Source organism: Curcuma longa, chromosome 1 (assembly GCF_044706935.1).
Source record: "Curcuma longa cultivar G26 ecotype Majalengka, Jawa Barat chromosome 1, ITB_CL_G26_1.1, whole genome shotgun sequence".
Taxonomy (NCBI): domain Eukaryota; kingdom Viridiplantae; phylum Streptophyta; class Magnoliopsida; order Zingiberales; family Zingiberaceae; genus Curcuma; species Curcuma longa.
Genome location: NC_133861.1, coordinates 18,921,299 through 18,940,892, shown reverse-complemented (window position 1 = coordinate 18,940,892; position 19,594 = coordinate 18,921,299). Strand labels below are relative to the sequence as shown.

The 19,594-nt window shown below is 38.4% G+C and overlaps 3 protein-coding genes across 3 annotated transcripts; all 3 read left to right on the top strand.

Moving 5' to 3' along the window:
- Nucleotides 1-738: 738 nt before the first annotated feature.
- On the top strand, nt 739-4,939 carry LOC141843766 (chromatin remodeling protein EBS-like). Its single transcript, XM_074731800.1, has 5 exons — nt 739-878; nt 956-1,298; nt 1,408-1,476; nt 4,417-4,555; nt 4,851-4,939. Exons 1-5 carry the CDS (start codon nt 806-808, stop codon nt 4,875-4,877), a joined length of 651 nt encoding a protein of 216 aa, XP_074587901.1. The 5' UTR covers nt 739-805; the 3' UTR covers nt 4,878-4,939.
- Nucleotides 4,940-8,551: 3,612 nt separating this feature from the next.
- Nucleotides 8,552-9,451, top strand: LOC141825450 (ethylene-responsive transcription factor FZP-like). Its single transcript, XM_074712837.1, has one exon. The coding sequence runs from the start codon at nt 8,552-8,554 to the stop codon at nt 9,449-9,451; it is 900 nt and encodes a 299-aa protein (XP_074568938.1).
- A 1,397-nt stretch (nt 9,452-10,848) lies between these two features.
- Nucleotides 10,849-19,561, top strand: LOC141828648 (uncharacterized). The gene is made up of 3 exons (XM_074716140.1): nt 10,849-10,956; nt 12,020-12,913; nt 17,392-19,561. The coding sequence occupies exons 2-3, from the start codon at nt 12,020-12,022 to the stop codon at nt 19,186-19,188; spliced, it is 2,691 nt and encodes an 896-aa protein (XP_074572241.1). The 5' UTR covers nt 10,849-10,956; the 3' UTR covers nt 19,189-19,561.
- Nucleotides 19,562-19,594: the final 33 nt, after the last annotated feature.

The window sequence follows — 19,594 nt, the reverse complement described above, 5'->3', positions numbered from 1 at the left end:
CTCTGACGGACGTACACGACGTGACCCCCCTTTAATACGAGTCAGCGATGGGACATATGCGCTGACTATACCCTGCCTTCTGACACATTCATAACGGTGATGGGACTTCAATCACATCCGTGATGTGACATAACGCCTTCGACTTATATAAAAGGTTTGTTCTGTACTGAAGAAGGGTAAGCAATCTCACAAACTCTCTCGCTTCACTCTCATTTTTCTTCCCTTCTCCACAGGCTGACTTAAGCATTGGAGTGGTCGCGCCGGGGCAACCCCTGACCTTCCTTCTCACGGTGTTTATGCATGCAGATTCCAGAAGCTCTACACCCTCCTATAGGTTCCAGAAGCTCTACACCCTCCTCTCCCTCCAGGTTCACTCAAGTGAGGTGCTGAAGAAGCTGTACACCCAGAAGCGGATCTCAACAGGAACAATAGCGATAGTAATTTATCATCTGAATGCATTATTGACTAAAAATTGATGGTGTTTTAATATCAAAATAAAAATAAAAGGCAATGGAGAAAGTAAAAAGTGCCAATTATTATGTTGTACTGGGCTGGATCGGCCGGCAAGTTTAACCAGATCCATTCACCTCGACCCGATCCGCAAACCATCGCCTGCCGGCCTCAGCCTGTTCACTAACTATTTCTTGGTCTCTTCTGCCACTTGCTGTCGGAAGGCGAGTTGACACGCGCTCTCCACCACTCTCTCTCCTTCCCTACATGCTGCTCTAGGGTTCCATCGTCAAGGTGACGAACAGGTTCTTTGATCCGTAGCTCTCTTTGTAGCCCGCTCTACAAGTTGCTGCTGATGGCCAAGACGAAACCTGGCAAGAAAGACCTCGATTCTTACACCATTAAGGGCTCCAACAAGATCGTTAAAGGTGTCTCTTCAGATTTGTGCCTTGTTCTATGTTTGGCTTGCGCTTCTCATTGTTTCCGTCTGTTGTTTCTGCTCCAGTTGGGGACTGCGTGCTGATGCGGCCAGCGGAATCGGATAAGCCTCCCTACGTCGCGCGGGTGGAGAAGATCGAGGCGGACCACCGCAACAACGTGCGGGTGCGGGTACGGTGGTATTACCGGCCCGAGGAATCCATTGGCGGCCGACGGCAGTTTCACGGTGCTAAGGAGTTGTTTCTCTCTGACCACTATGACGTGCAGAGTGCCCACACGATTGGGGGCAAGTGCGTCGTCCACACCTTCAAGAACTACACCAAGCTGGAGAATGTCGGCACCGAGGACTACTTCTGCCGCTTCGATTACAAAGCTGCCACCGGGGCCTTCACCCCTGACCGAGTCGCCGTGTACGGCATTTATTCATCAGCTCTCTTTTATTCTCCTTGGTATTCTTCTTTTCATCGTAGCTTTTTGGTGATTGTATGCCCATGGGTCGAGCGTTATCTTGCTATCCAGGTATTGCAAGTGTGAAATGCCTTACAACCCGGACGATCTAATGGTTCAGTGTGAGGGGTGCAAGGACTGGTAAGAGACAGCTACTCTTTCTTCCTCTTTATTGCTGTCCTCGACTCAACCAAGTTTATGTGAGTTTGCGTGATCTCATGTCTGGTTATGTTAGTCCTCAGAACGCCTGTTTTATTCAATTCCATCATTTAGTTTGCTCATGGATTGCATGATTTTGTTTTTAGCACAGAATGTTGCCACCCAGTTTCCTTACCATGTAATGACTATGCCAAGGTTATATACATCACGCACCACTTATGTGAAGAAATTAAGACATCATAATCTGCATCATCTTTCTTTTAGCACTGGAACCATATTAAATACTACATAAAATGAGCATGGTATATGGACAGTGTGTTAATCTCGGCAGGAAACTCAGATGTATATGCTCCAATTTCCTATGCCTTAATATTTATATCAGTTTTAGATAATAATATAAAAGGATCAAATGTTCCCACTATGGTCTATGTACAATGCATTGACTCATTTGCATGCTGATGTCATGCAATTCCGTGGATTTCATAACTTGTCTTTTCTTCTTATCTCTATTCCTTTAGTATGGATATTTGTATTTCACACTTTTAAGGGAAAATTAAGCTTAGCCTTTGAGATTTCATTTGGTCACGGATAGCTCTTTATACCATAGGCATGTGCGTTGGTTTTATAAAAAGAAGCAACTTTTTTTAATATAAAAGTATGAACTACATATTTCTTGTTCATCTTCTTTATCAACCTTATATTAGTCTTATTTTTCAAAGCAGTGAATATTTGTTTTGCCCAAGTCAAAAAAAGAAAAAAGAAGTGACAAACAGTTGTTTTATTGTTTGATGAGAAGGTAGAGATTGACATTCCAGAGAAGGAATTCATTACTGGGGATCTAATTTTCTCCCCTTCTTTCTTTCTCTTTTCATTCTCTATCAATTTTATTTTATTTTATTTTTTGCTTTTGTCTAATGATGCCATTACCTTTTCTCCTTTTTTTCATTAAAATCCATATTATGTTTCCGAAATAGTGTAGTGCTCTATTACTTGATATGAATAATCTAATATTTTAAATCGTCAATTTATAACAGTTATGAGAAGGTCTTATGTCCTCCATTTGGAATTTTCAATTATGCGAAGTAGCATGGATTACCAACCATACTTTGGATATCTGATCAGATGATGCTAGTAGATTTGTTGACTGCTCAGAATTCATATTAGGAATTTTCCTGTTACAAACATTAACAGGTACTTGTTTAGTTGATTGCATACCAATGTACCATAAACCGTGAAATGATGATTTGTTGGAACTGATTATTGTTCAATTCAACGACCATAATGTGGGATGATCATGCTAATTTCCTGGAAGTTCAATGAGATTGACTGACAAGTCTTTGTGATGATTGGAATTTACAGACTTGGTGTGGGATCAACCAGATTGTTATCTGCCTAGACCAGTATTAATAGCCATTATGTTGCTATAATAGTCAAGGTTTCTTTATTATAATGAATTCCCTACTTACATGTGATTATCCTCAATTTGTCTGTCTCATGACTTAAGAAACAATGGTTCTGCTTTGTTGTTTGTTACTATATGTATGTTCTAGAGGATAAATTTGTTGTATCAGCATGATAATTATCTTTTTTGGTATATGCTAATCAGTATTTTTCCACTTTTTTTATATAAATTTGTTAAAACTTCACTGTTAGTAGGTTACATCAAATCTTTTTACCTGATTTCTGGAGTTTCATCTTTCTCCTTTTGTTTATATTTTCATAGAATCAAGTTCAATATATGCTCCAAGTCCTACGCTGCCAAGTATTTTCTTCGCTATTTAGCATGTGGTCACATAGGTGTATGCACTTTGCATTAAGTGGCTACATTGCATACTGTATGCAAGGCCATAATATAGGGTCATGGAATTAAGTTCAATATTTACTCCAATTACATTATGATCATATTTGCATCAGTAATGTGGCCGCATAGGTATACTGTTATTGTTTAACTAATATGCCATCAAGCATGTGATTATTATCAACTAGTTTATTAATCAAGTTTCAACTTAAATAACAAAAAATATCAAAATTCTGCTTCTATATATATATATATATGCTTGGTATATGGATTGCATAAGTTGATTATTTTGGATGATCATGTATCATGTGCATACACTTGATTTTTGGATATATAATGTTCTAATTTTACCTATTCAATCCTAATCATCATTCAATCCTTCTCCATTGGCATTCAGGAGCTATGCATCACTTCTTGCTGGTGCTTCGCAATGATATTAAGGATCTTTATAAACCCTCCACATATCTACCTAGTCAATATGCCATTCCTGGATATGTGAACTCTAAAGTAGATTCTTGTTTATCATTGTGGTTTGTATTGTATTGGCATACCTTAATCTGGTGATGGCTTAGATCAGTACGGAGACAAGTTGACTAATTTGATTATGGTGCATTTCTGCATATTGTTACAAAAATGCTCACTTACTTGGGTGATTTTAGCTTCCTGTATCAAATTTTGTGATAGGATCTGGTACGTCTTATCTCAGTGTACTTCCTTTTCTTACTATGGTCTAGAATCAAGCATATATGCATGGATGCCTCTTGGTAGGAGTACTGATTTATGGTGATCTACGTATATTGATGCAATATGTTCATGTGTTCCATTTACTGCTTTAGTAGGTTATAATCCCTGATCATAGTGCACAATCTTCACAAATGGTTTTTTTACCACTAACATAAATACCTTTTCCTTTTTTCTATGTACTATTCTTAATTGGTATTGAGAGCAACACTTGCTAATGATCAATGGATTAATCAAAGTATAACTTTTGTTTCAAACAGCTGCAAATTGAATCTTTGTTTACTTCTTTACTTTATTTTTTATTCACTTTTATCGCTTTACTCTTTTAATCAAAATTGGTTCATTTGTGTGGCTGACTCTTTAAAAGCTGATTATTTGGACAGGTTTCATCCATCTTGCATGGGCATGGCAATTGAGCAGGCAAAAAAATTGGATTGTTTTCTGTGCTCGGACTGTGACTCTGAAAGTGAAGCTAAAAGATCTATGAACGGTTTTGCAGCTTCAGCAGTTTCTGAGACAAAGGTGATCTAGTCACTATATATCCTACACCATCATTGCACATTGCCATTTTTGGTACCATTACGCCTTTGTTTCTATCAATTTTAGGGAATTTGAATTTCTTTCGTCTTATGAAATGGAAATGAAGCCGAAGATGTTTATATTCTTTTTCTTTCCGTACTCAGTTGTAAGCTGTCATTTAGCTAGTTTATATAGCATGACCAAGACACTCAGTGACTCCAGGACAACATGAAATTGTACGTGTTGTTCTAGAAAATATTTGAGTAAAAATGATCTAATTGCGTCTCTATTTATGTAGGCTGAATCAAAGAGGCGGAAGAGGTAATTGCAAATGCTGTACATTTGGCTCCTTTAGGATGTATTCATTTTATAAAATGGGTTTTCATCTTTCCGGACATGGCAATGTACAGTGCAGTTCATGGACTACTAAAAGAACCAGTGACATGTTTTGAACTCTAGAAACTTTTATGAATCTTTTTTTAGTTGTGTTTTATTTTTTTTTAAGGTCTAGCAATTTTATGAATCTCTAAGGTGGTGAGTAAAATCTGGATGAAAAGAAGAGGGAAAAGGAATTAAAAATGACAAAAAGAAAAAAATAAATAAATGGTGAAGGCCCGCGATCTGAGCAGGGCTGCCCTCGTGGCGCCACCCTGGGCGAGGCTAGTGGCCGTGCAATGTCGCTCTGTGTGAGATGTGGCTGCGTCGTCGCATGGTCACCCTGGGCGGTCGGCTGTGCTAGACCGACCATGCAATGCTGTCCGCGCAAGGGCCGCCGCTTGTGGTCTCGTGTAGTCGATGGCGGAGATGCAATATGTCCCAGGAAGGGCTAGTCGATGGCGGAGATGATGATTTTCATCTGATTTGAACGGATAAAATAATTTATAAAAATTGATCAGCATATGAATTTATACGTCTATTATTTTATAATAAATAAACAGTGAAAAGTATAAATAAATAATTGAAAATTTTTCCTCAGTTTTCAAATCCGTCTAGAGTTGAGAAAACATAAAATATAATTAAGAAATGTAAAATTTTTCAATATACAATTTTATAATACGTTTTCAATGAGTATAAAATATTTTTAAAAAAACACTGCACGGAATTTGAGATCAGTGCCTAATTTGGTTTGATTGTATTTTTTAAATGTAACAGATCGAATCGAAGTGTAATTTAAATGTCACGGGACTATGGTATGTTTTTTAGGTTTAGTGGCATAGATGCAAGAGAAATTGCAAGATCGTTTGTTTAACATATGGACAAGAAAAGTTGCAGTATTACGACTATTTTCGCATACAAATAATAGAAGGCTATAGATAGCAGTTGTTGGCACTATTACATGACATTGACAGTTTTATATATGTATTTTGCAATAACTGAAAGGTACGCAGTGCGATCCTTTGATGCTTTCCAATTATTTTAATTAGTATATATATATTTAAAAAGTTGACATGTCGTACTATTCTATCCTCAAGAAACATAATTGATGTCCTATGAATTGTGATTCTATCCTCAATAAATAATTGATGTTGAGGCATCAGGTCGCGTTCTATCTGCATTTACGAAATTTCAGATATTTGGTTCCATTTGCTTATGGAAACTTCATCAAAGTCGTGATCAGGAAATGGTTTTTGTCGTCTTATTGAACCAGTTGCAAAATCCCCTTTCTTCGGTACTTAGCTTTTTTAATTTGTTGTTATAAGCAATGATTTTAAGTTAAGAAATAGTTGCTCAAAGATCTCTGCTAGGAATTCTGTATAGTGAACTTCTGCTTTAAGACGAGTCAAACCTATCTTGCTTTGAGTTTTGATATATATTTCTTCATCCTGATCTGCGAAATTTTAATATTTAGTGCGATGCGAATTTCTTTTCAAGTTGAATGAAATTAAAGTGAAAAAATAAAAGTGCTTTGGGTCAATCATTTTCTTACAGTTACTTCAATTTTCTTAAACAAGGTGAAGGAGCGGGTGCAAGTGTCATTAATCACGGTGCGGTTTGTTATCACGATTGAATCCTTGTTATGGTGAGCAGTAACGAGCAGTGTCCTACACTGTCATGCGTACATATATATAATATTGGAGACATGTCTCGCCGAAAGAGAGAGAGCGAGCGAGAGAGAGAGAGAGAGGAACATGAGAGCAGTATTTGTTATGATTGGGAGCGATGTGCCACACTGTTCACAGGAAATCGCCATGGTTGCATATTTTCTTGCGTGTTGAGAATTCAACACGTAGCGATCGATTGCGAGAGGAATGGGTTGCAGAAATATCCTACACAATAACACAAGTACGTATACACGGAGAAGAGTGGAAGGATTGAGCATGCCCACTGTCAGTGTTGTTCGCCAGATGATCTTTACCAAAAGTTTAGTCTTGGACCGCTAGACTAGTCTGTGCATGTTTGCATGTCGGGCAATGTTCACTGTATATTCCTTCAGTTGTGATAATCCACATTACTCACCAAGCAAAACACTCTGTTCGCTCGAACACTTTATTTAACAGTATTCTAACCTTTGGAATAACGAGGAAAATCTACAGGGCACTCGAAGGCATCGGATTTGTGCGGATTCAAGCAACGAAGACCGGCGAGTTTCGCTTCCGATCAGGTGGTGCGCAAAGCAAACCACGAGATCTCGATCGCGATCCTCGCATCGATGTGACCGAGCGAGAGCCACCAATAAGTTGTCGCCGACAAGCTCGTGCTGCTCTCATGCCCTCCAGTACTCCGCGGACGTCACGGTGGAGCATGCACTTGGGTACGTGCGCACTCCCAGCCACCGGCCCCCCGCGCCACGCCCTCACGTTCACGTACGACCTACCACGGCCAGACAAACCGCACTGTTCCTTCTGCCACCTCCATCAAAACCTCAAGTCAAACTAGTATAAAGCCAACCCCCAAATCCCGGGCGACCTACTCCTACTCTCCTCTCCACACCACCATATGTAATGCCCTCTTTCTTTCTCTCTTTTGGTTCCCGTGCCATCAACATGATTATTATTTTCCTTAAGAAAACAAAATACACATATGTATTGTACTCACTATAATGTAATATCCGCAAGGATCTAATCATCATACGCATCAAAGTTCACAATCCCTCAGTGGAGAAGTCAATGTTCGTATATATTATGATGACATATATACTTAATTTGTGTTGATTCATTTGGCCATTTTACTTTTCGGGGGACATGAATGCTCGCTACGATGCCCAAATGTAAATGTTACTCAGATAAAATTAAGATGGCACCATCAGTTGGCCATGGGGACCGCCGCCCTTGCAGCTTCTCCTCCTTCATGTGGCAGTCACTACTGAGGTTTGCCTCACAAATTAAGAAAGAAGAATATTGTCTTGGTTTGTTTCGAAGAGAGCAGCGTTAACTGCTCCGGTGGAAAACCTTGAAGCTGACAAAAGGCCACAAAAGCAACTTGATCCATTTATGTCTCGCTTAAAATGCGGAAGCACATGGCTGATCCTTTGCATGCCTCATAATTTAGATACGTAAAGTGTTTAGGCTCCACGAGGCTACGGTTTATGCTTGCATATATATGTCAAATCTGAGTAATTATCAACTGCTAGTTCTCACTCAAAACGAGAGCGATCAATCCATGGGAAAAAAAAAGTGGTAGGGTGTAGAATGGAGGACCCATGTTGATCCTATGTTATCTTTCGCATTCCCAACACACGGATATATGTACACATCTGTAGCCCATATATGTTCATACTGATTGATTATATTAATGCAACTATTGGAAATTCCTAGTGGATTAGTTGGTTAATCATATCTTAGTCGATTTGAAGACAAGAAAGATCCAAATGCATGGCTTCCATTAATTACTATATGTTTTGAAGGTGAGGCATGAAGATATCCATGACATGCATTCCCTGTATCCATCCTCCCTTCCAGCATCTCTCTTTTAAACCCATCCCCTACACCTCTCTTCACCTCCCCATTCCACTACAATCTCACCATATCCAATTCCCTCTTGTCCTTTTCTTTTCTATCCATGTCTTCTTCCTCCAAGTCCATCGACAATGCAACAGCGAAGGATCAAGGGTGCAATGTTAACACTAGTTCTTCCATGATGAACTTCTCCCAGGTTAAGAATTCTCACTCATCGTCATCGCCATCGTCTCCTCCATCCTCCGGCGAGAGGAGAGGAAGGAGGAAGCCGGCTGATCCGGGGAGGTTCCTCGGGGTGAGGAGGCGGCCATGGGGGCGATATGCTGCGGAGATAAGGGACCCAACGACCAAGGAGAGGCATTGGCTGGGGACGTTCGATACTGCCCAAGAAGCGGCTCTGGCCTACGACAGAGCAGCACTCGCCATGAAGGGCTGTCATGCGAGGACCAATTTCATCTACTCCGAGACTCCCATCACTGCATTCCAGTACTCCGTCCTCCCTCATTTCCATTCCCAAAGCTACAACATCCCGCAACCTCCGCGCCACGGCCACCTCACCGGTGGTGCTCTGCCCGTCGTTCAACCCCCCGACCACAGCGCCTTCTCAATCCAGAGCCATCGCCATAGCATCTCCGCCCCGAGCCGTCGCACTGCGGCGGAGTTTAAGAGCAATGACGTAGAAATTTCTGATGACTTCCTGTTTTGCGATGACACCAGGTCGGGGTATTTGAGCAGCATAGTCCAGGAGAGCTGCCGCCGGTCTTCCAACTCCCGCAAGCACTCGACTGAGCCAAATGCTCAGGTGGCTTCCCAACTGCAGAACCAAACATCGACCAGCAACGCTAATGGAGATGATCAGATGATCTCAGAGATGAGCAAAGCGTTTTGGATGGATGAACCTGTGTGGGAACTCAGTTTCCCGGGTTCGAATGGCATCAATACGGACAACATCGGCAGCTCCCTGCCAAAGATCTCTGATTCCTACGACCTGTTTCTTCATTGACTGATGCTCTGATTAGTAATGTAGCACCCCCTTCTGCATGGGATTTATATATATAACTAGATGTGGACTCATTGAGCTTTCAGTAAGATTTAAAATGCCTTGCTGTTGGTCTGTATTCAGGAAGTTATATGTATTAACTTTTCTATCCGTGATATTCTTCAGGTTTGCTAACAGTATGCATAGTACGTAAAATATGTTGAATCTTTTATCAGGTGAAGCAGCATCACAAGAATGAAGGCACACTAAAGACTTGATTTTGAAAGCTGTGCATGATCTATTTTGTGCAGTCATATATGTACCTGGAGCAAGAGGGCAAAACAGTTCAATCCCCCCTTTTTTCCCCACTAAAAAGGGAGAAGGGAATGGAGCCCTGGTGATGCATTAATGCTGATTAATTTGACTACTGTTAATTATCTGCTTGCGGAAAGTCTAATGAATGTCTTATCTTGATGTCAGACATAAGAACAGTGAGAGTGAGTACCTTTGTTGCTTTCTAAGAATTGTCTGTATCTTATATCTGAAGTAGCGTTGTTGAACACTACTCGCTTGCTCAGATGGAACCATAAGAGGATCCAACTTTCCACCTCCATTTCCAAAGTGCAAGTCGTATATCATGCTCTTCATGACCTAAGCTGAAAGTCAACTTTTAATAGTATTTTTTTTCGAGTTTAAATTTAATTTGAGATTGTTTGAACTCCATCTATTTAGATGTCATCGAGTTTATTTGATTATGGGCCTTTGCACGACTTTATAAATCCAAAGTTGTATGGGCTTTTTATTCACGTGACGATTTGCCCAGAAGAATTCGGCTGTCCAATTACACGCAAGGGATCCGCTGGGCACGTGGAGTAAATGACTGGTCCTATAAAATTTTATCATAAATTCGGAGATTTTGTAAATTAGCACTCTATATAAACTATTTACAATATTTAGTTTAAAAGAACTAAAATAGAAATATGTCAAATCTATTTTTTAAAAAACAACAAACTATTTTAATGCTGATTTTGAAAATTAGGCCTCTATAGAATCTATTTTACAAATTTGATTTTAAAGATAAAATTGGAATATGAAAAATAAATTTGTAAAAGCATATTGATTGATATAATTTTCACAGCACATTAAAAACTTTTGTTTTAAAATAAATAAAAAAAACAATTTAAGAGAAGTTTTAATTGATTTATCCATTACATTAATCGTCTCAAAAACCGGCTGCTACCTGCCTTATGATTGCATGCAACGACGGGACCCACTGGCGCAGTTAAAATTTTTTTATCTATTAAATGAAAGATAAAAAGGCCTTATTTATTTCGGCAAACTTATGGAAGAGGAGAACGAACTCACCACTAGGCCACTATTATTATTTTCCAAGTCTCTGTCTTGCCTCCGCGGCTCCGCCTTCTCGTCGCTCTCCTCGTCGCCCTCTCCTTCGCTCTGCTTCTCTCTCGTGGGTCGGTTTGTTTGTTGAAGGCGAAGATTCGTCGTGACCAACCTCTTCCTAGCGATCGGTATACTACTTTCCTGTAGCTTTGTTTTCAATCTCGTTATCGTTTTCTTTTTTACCTTATGTGCTTTCTTGTTAGTAAGCTTTTTGGTGTCTGCTTTTCTGACTATGTTCGTGACATGATTCCGGGTGTTCTGCTAACGTGGGGAGTTGTAGGATTTGTTGAATTATCATGGGAATCCTCGTCAAAAAGTATTTTTCTTTGAATGTGGATCGAGCAGTGTGTATGGCCGATGGTTTACTTCGTAACGCCTCAGAACTAGAATGATATACTTGATGATTGCAGGATCTTATTGTTGATTTCTAATTGGTTAGCTTGCTGTTGGGCTGATATCATCGTATGAGGGTTTCATTTATTGGCGTGTTGTTTTGACTGTTGAAAGGAGTCGTCGGCATGTATAACATGTTGCCTGTTAGGCTTGGTTTCTTGTTCGTATATCTTCATTCCCAAAATTGGTCCGTGGGATTAGTCTTTCTTGTTTTACCATTTTTACTGAGTTGAACCATTTCCCTCTATTAGGTTTCAGGTGATAAAAATTTATAAATGATTAATTTTTTTATAAGAAAAAGTAAAACTAATTATTTTCTTTCCCGGCGTTGATTTTTGTTTTCAAATTCCCGCTATTTCAAATATATGCGTTTCTTGAAGAATGCTATAGTAGAAGAGATATTCTTATATGTATCTGACATCCACCCCCTTTTCTGACATTACATCCATATTCGGGCGTTTCTTTGATGCACAGGGAATGCGATTCACAAGTTTCTGATATTTCCTAGTTAATGTTTTAATCAATTTATTTCAGACGAATTAAATTGGAGAAATTGCATATAGCTTTTGAAGATCTGGTTGGCATACGAGTCCTATCCCTGGACAATGCATCCATATAAATTTCACATCTTTATTGAAATCTAATGTCCCTGGACAATGTCTGCACTAAATTTCACATCTTTATTCAAATCTGAGTTGGGTTGGTAAATCAACAACTTAATTATTATTTGGGCCTTTCTCTGCAAAGTTGTGAGGCAATGCACAGGTGCCTGACCTTTTCTAGTCAATGTGTTGACAGATGGATTCTTGCGAAATGAACTGTGTTGAAGAAGAGCACATTGCTGACACGTTTTTTGATCAGTTACCTTCATCAGATTCCCTTGTCAGAAATGGTATTTATGATGAACCATTGATATCCCCTCGCATAGGAGATGGGTACCAAGTGGGCATTCCAAAGCTAGCAATAGAGTCACAATCATGCCTTACTAGTATCAATAACATTGGCGCTCTTGATTATCATGCCAGAGCAGACTTAGCCATTCCCATTATGTGGGTTCTCCACATGGACGATGCTATCAAAGATGAACAAAAAGGAGTTTCTTGTTCCAGTATTAGTGTCATTGAAGGTGGGATAGTGAAACACTCAAGCACTGGAAAAGTTGAAGCTGAGTGTGTTGATTATACAATAAGTGAAGTACCAATGGAGAATTCAAGTTGTCACATTGTAAATCTCCTTACATGTAAAGAAGAACATACTGATTTTGGAAATCATATGGAAGAACCTGATGGATCTAGAATCAAGGGAAGCACTATGTCAGATAATAGGGTGCACAATGATGTTCCTTTGTTGCAACCTAGTGTCAATATCTCTTACAGTCCCTTGCCTGGTACAATATCTTCCTCTTGGAGTTATAATGAAACACAAAGCTTTCTCCTCAGCCTGTATATCTTTGGAAAGAATCTTGTCCAAGTGAAGAAGTTCATTGGATGCAAAAAGATGGGAGACATATTATCCTACTATTATGGAAAGTTCTACAGATCTGATGCATATCGCAGATGGTCAGCATGTAGAAAGCTAAAAAGTAGAAGGTCCATTCTTGGCCACCGGATTTTTACTGGATGGAGGCAACAAGAGTTCCTGTCACGTGTTCTACCTAAAATGCCAAAGGATGTTCATGATACTTTGTTGGAGGTACTCTTTGACTATTCCAAATACACATTAATTCTGTGATAATTGCTAATAGACTTTAGGATGCCACTGCTAATTTAAACTTGTGCATCGATTAAGTAAGAAAAATATACATTTTGCCTTTTTCTTTTATCACTGATTATTCCTGTTACTCGTTGCTAATTATGTGCTCATTGCTACCGGACTTGAAGTTCCATTGCTAGTTTATACTTGTGTGTAAAGCAATATGCTACATAAAGCAAGAAAAACATTTTCTTTGTTTCTTATTTATGACCTCTTTCTAAAGGGAGCCTGGGTGCTTATAGTACAAGGGAAATCCTTGTAGTAGAGTATAAAGTACCTACTATAAGGAATGGGTTTGTCGAGGATCAGCTGACTTCTTGCTTACTCCTCTTGGGGTGTGGCCTTAGTAGAAAGGAGAAACATTGGCTGATGGCTAAGGTTCAATTGGTGATATTTGGGAAGAACTGAACATGTAAAGGCAACTCAAGTGAACCAGAAAAGGGATCATTGAATCCTTGTGTCACTTAAGTTCTCCCCCAACAATGAGGGTTCAAATATAAAAAATAAGGAATATATTCATATATTGTTGCATCCAGTCAGGCAAAGGATTGTCTAAGAGTAGCTAAGCAGCTACTATTGTGACCTCTTGAATCCAAGGTATTTTTATGTTGTTTCTAAAAGGTGGACAATGGAATTACATCCAAGTGCTTTATAAGAAGACTATGGTACACAATTCTGGGGAAGTGATTAGATAGTGTATAGATCAGCCTTTTATTAGCAAAGGCACTAGAAGAATGCCTTCTATAGGAATAATTGAGTGACAATAAAGAGAAAGGTTTGTCATAAGATTAGGCATTCAGTGAGAGTCATGATGGATATCACTTTAACCAACAAACACCGTAGGTTGTCCAATCATCAAGAGATTGTTTTATGAGCCATGCATCATCACTCCAAAATTAACTATCCTACCCATTGGGTCTCTATCTTGATTGGAGGACTCATGAGAGTCATCTTTGCTTTCTCAATTTGTGTGTTTTTCAATTCAGTCTAACACTAGCTCCTTTCTCATGAAGATGAAAGTAAATTTCTCAAGTATAAGACTTCTTGCAGTAAGTATACCAAAGTTCTTCACAGCTAGTTGATTTTGATGAGCTATCAGAAGACTTCATTCCAACTCTTATGCCATCCTGTTGCCAAGTTTAAAACATGCCTGAATCACAAGTCGAGCTTCCGACATCATATATCTAGACAATGGAGAAAGTTTCATTTAAAGCTGACAACTTTTCCTTTTAAGAATTTGCACAAGGGCCTGATCAAACTGAAATCCTATTTGCCAATAACTTGAAGATGCAATCTTTCTTTCTCTTGAAGAATCACTTGAGTATCTTCATGTGTAATGAAATTTTTTCAATGTAGATCCATCTTTTACCATAGATTGGTTATTAAATTGCAGTAACAATAATTTAGAGATTACGTTGCTGAGTATTTCAGGTGTTAGATTGAATCTTATAAATGACTGAGGTATCTTGGCCATTGGGAAACTCAGGTACATCATCTAACAAATCCCTTTGGCAGTCTCTAGTAACTTATAGTTTCGACTTATTATTGTTCATATGGAATTAAGCAACCATGTCATGATGATGGTCCTCTATATCCCAAGTTCAGAATTTTTTATCATTGCAACTCAGTGTTTCTCCAACAAGTTGATCAAGTGAGGGTTTAAACCTCAGTTTTGATACTGGTTTTCATCCTAGCTTTGAACAATATTGTATTGGTGTCAACTCGTGTTGATACTCAATATCAATTGACATTAGCTTGTCCTTGTTGTCCTACAATTTTGCAAGAAAATAACTTGATCCACCACCACTCTCAAATATCTTAAAATACATTTGTCACCCTATAATTGCCCCAATAAGGTTAAAACAATTAACTTTTATCATTTCATATTCTGCATACGTATGACTAGATTGTCACTCTTATAATATTTTCTAGCCTTATGCAAGTTTCCATAAAAGGTCTGAAATTTTAAATATCTCAAATTTTGGTCTGTTTAAGCTATATTTATATTATAAATGAAAGATAAGACTAGTTTTATTTAGTATGTAATTGTTTCCAATAAACGTGTTTATTTGCTCTTTGCAACTTAATGATCTGAGCTCTTCATCTTCCTTAAATATTGATCTATTTTTAATTTTCTCAATGTAAAATTATGGTTGAGGCGTTCAAAGTTGAAGGTATAGAGGGAGACCAAAGAAAAAATTTAAATGTAATTACAAATTATTTTAAGACTGAATATTACTAGTAATATAGCCTTGCAAAATTCAGTAGAAGGACAATACAAATGTAGCTGATCACAAATAGATGGGACTGACGTAGGTTGATGTTGATGAAAATTACACTTTCAAAGGAACAAGTATTTGAATCTTGGAAATGTGAATTTAAATTCATATGCTTATTTATTTATTTACGGTCAGAATTCATGTGCTTATTCATAATTTCTCTAAATCATTATTCAGCTCATGCTCATACATATAATTAGTTTGGGACAATCGAACATTCACTTCCAAATTATTTTTACTAGCAATTCTATTTTATGTTTATCGTCCATGCATGATAGGCATGATCATTGGTTATATTAGGTACTTCAAATTTTGTATTGCATTTACATCTATACCACTCATATTAGCCTTTTTGCCACCTACATTAAGCTTCATATTGCTTGTGCAAGATCTGTATAACTCATATCGCTACATATTTGTGACATGTAAGCATGTTAAGTATAACCCTTTTGGCCCAAATACTGTTCTCCATATTATCAAAGTGATATGTCTTGCTCATATCTATAGATAAACCATCAGACTTTAATCACTTGTTGTTTCCCTCTGATTGCAGGCTTCAAAATCTTGCCTGTTGTAGTAGTTCTTTCTATCTAGCCAAAAGATCAATGTCTACTTTTTAGAGTTAATTAGAAAAGGATTCTTCACATACCCTCTTAGTGACAATGCTATCTGAAAGATATCTAACCTCCTCAAACTACAATATCCTTATTGAGAGTCTACAGTTGGCAAAATTAGTGGATATCGATACAGAAAGTTGGAGATATGTTAGATAACAGTTGAAAATTGATCTGAATCCATTGAAATCCTGTTAAATTGAAAGTGAAATTGGATGGAATCGAATAAAAATTTGGTCAATTGAGATCCCTTTAAGAAACTTATCCGAGTTAGCCTTCCCTTTAATCCAGCTCAGTCCTAGATAGCTCACATGAGAAAGAGAGAGGGTCGTTGTCACCCTCTTAAATTGCTTAGTCTCTCTACAACTCAACATTCACCATGAGATCAAGGACCATTCATCTAACCTTAAGACTTCATGCCTCACCCATCTTTCTTTTGCTCACTTCTAATCAAGTGAGGTTATTGTGTATCTAGAGAGGATATTATGCACTTTTACAGATTGAGAGAGAGCATAATAAACACTCCATCAACAATGGTCCTAAAGTTGCTCTTCAACTAAAATGGAATTCAAATGTAGTTAGGGACCTGAACATTGAATATTAACATAATATTCAATTGAGTAATTTATACTAATTTAATGTCTCAATGTGAGATTGTTAAATCTTGATTGAACACCTGCAAACTACAACCATTCCAAAGGAATAGTCAAGAGTAATTGTGGTGCATCTGCCACTAGTCTGATGCTGACTCTAACATAGGTACTAAAACTAAACAACTAAATAATTTAGATGGCATCACATCCAACAGCCACACCCGACAACTGGGGTTCTCATCAAAATAATATGGCTAGCAAGCTAATACAATGAGTGTGAAATATGAGCGGAGTCCTAAATCATGTGGCACATCAAGTAAGTATTCCTCATGAAGAACAACTTATCCATATTATAATATTTATATCATATTTGTTCTCTCATATTTATTATATGTCATATATTTTAATATTCCCAAAATGAATGTGGTACTACCACTTGATTTACTAATCCAATCAATGAACAATGGTTTCTTCTATTTCTGAAAAAAACACTACACAGGCTATCTATTGACCTTTGGGATATGTAAATTGCTTCATCAAGCGGAGTAATAGGTGTGTTATTAAACTTTATTTCCTTTTATACAAATTTTTTACAGGGAAATGATCAAGAATCATTCTTAACTGAAAAAACAACTCTACAAATTACTACAGATTTGTGACATAAGATTTGTAATTGTTTAACAGCTTAACATTTTTTAAATGTATTCAGTTTGCTCATCTTACTCAAGTTGTAGCATTGTCAAACTGGACTGCTATACCAGTTTCTATGATATTATTTCTGTTTCTTCACTCTGGAGCTACCTTTCAACATTTCCAGTTTATTAGTATTAAGACTGATTATTCTAGGATTAAGTGTCATATTCTATTTTCATTATAGTTTCATACTCAGCAGAAGATATTCTCCACTGAAAGTTGCAACACATTTTTTCCAGGCCATAAGTATATTCAACGAGGGCAGAATTTCCTTGAAGGAATTTGTCTGCACTTTGAAGACAACAGTTGGTATGCAAGTTTTGGTTGAAGCCATCGGAATTGGTACCGGAAAGCATGATCTCACTGGCATCATTTTGGATCCAGTTAGATCAAATCAGACATTATCTGTTCGCCCTGAGATACCTGTTGGCAAAGCATGTTCTTCTCTTTCTTCTGGAGACATCATCAAGTTTCTGACAGGTGATTTCAGGTTAAGCAAGGCAAAGTCAAATGATATTTTCTGGGAAGCAGTTTGGCCTCGTCTGTTAGCCAGGGGTTGGCACTCAGAGCAGCCCAAAGATATTCTTACAGCAAAGCATTCCTTGGTGTTTCTTATCCCTGGCATCAAGAAATTCTCAAGAAAAAGGCTCGTGAAAGGAAATCACTACTTTGATTCTGTTGCTGATGTCCTAAATAAAGTGGCTTCAGACCCCAGACTACTTGAATTGGAGACCGAAAGAGGCACAAGTAGCAGCACGACTCAGGATGAAATTGACTGTTCCATTAATGCCAAATCCAACTGTAATGGCCAGCTTGATCACAGAAATCATTCCTATCTCTGTCCTAAGGTACCAACATCTAATTCTGAATATATGAAGTTCACGATTGTGGACACAAGTTTGACCCTAGGTGAAGAACCTTTCAAGCTGAGGGAACTGAGGACTCTGCCTGTTGATACTGTCAATCATTATGACCCTTTAGCCGATATAGGAGAAATAGCAAACGATAGTTCAGAGGATTCAGATGATAGCTCATCAGATGGTCAAGGAGATCCAGACTCATCTGGCAACAAGATGCCTAAGCTAAAGAACAAGGGAATCAGCAGACAGGCTCTTCACTCTGCTCCTTCTGAGAATGGGATTATCTTTTTGAGTACAACAGTGCCACATAATGAACATGTCTCAAGTGATAAATGTGCTGAACAATTAAATGAAAAGTTGCCAGTAAAAATTTCAAAAAGTGAATCCAGCCGCAGGGCTAAGTCCAGTCAACATTCTTATTTAGCACCTATGGCAAAACGCAGGAGGTTAACTGCCTGCAAATATGAAAGATCGTGTCGCCGATCGTACTCTATTTCAAAAAATCATACCATAGAGGAAGGAGTTCCGCCAAAAATGAGTTCACAACATCTAAATGATGATATGGTGGCAGTGCCCAATTCTTGTTGTGGAAAGGTCTATCCCAACTTTTCAAATAACATCAGTCCAGATGAGATGGACAATTGCTCTTCTAGGGAAGAATGTCGTGGTAGTGCTGCTTCATTTGATGGAATGCTACAGTCAAGAAGTTTGATCGATTTAAATGCACTACCAAATGTTTCACAAGAATATGAGACAGGTGCGCCTAGTAAGTCAGAAATAGGTGGCACTGAGCAGGAGTTAAATATGGAGGGAGTTAGAGAGTCATCAGAGACTAGACCACAGTGGGATAGTTTTGGAGCCATGGAAAACTTTGCTGGAGCTGCTGTTGATCAACAAATTTCTGCTACTTCTCGAAGGCAAAGCACCAGGAGCCGACCTCCAACCACCAAGGCTTTAGAAGCTCTTGCATTTGGGTTTATTGGGACAAAGCAGAGAGGCAGGGATACAAGGACAATAGTCTCTGGTAATTTGACAAACAGATCTCGTCATCTAAAGAGCGTTGAAATGATGATATCAGCTCCGGCTAATTTCAACGCTGATAGTACTAGCACTTTAAGTGAGTCCTATTCCCAGCCTGATGACATTGTAACTGAGGAGTCGTTTGGGGTTCCATAGCTGAGTGTCTTCAGTCTCGCCGAATTGAGCATAGATTCAAAGACTTTAAAGGGCAATGAAGCAGCGTGATTCTTCCCATGCTCCTGTAACAGGAGCATCCAATTTTGTAACAAACAGGTATTTGTCAAAAAGAGCCCTTTTATACATGTACTTCTGAAACTTGTATTCGTGACGTCGCAGTATCCAGATGTTGGTATCACACATGCGTCATGACTTCTCTAAAACTCTGTCGACTTGCATTGTCCCTGTAGCAACTGGGAATCTATAGTGGAGCAGCAGTATCCAAGACTGTAAAGTAATTCCAATAACTCCAAGTGTATGATTTAATTTCATGATCTCTAGTGAAACTTCGGAACATTTTTGTGATCGGAAACATGCTTGTTAATTTGAGAAAAAAAATTTGCTT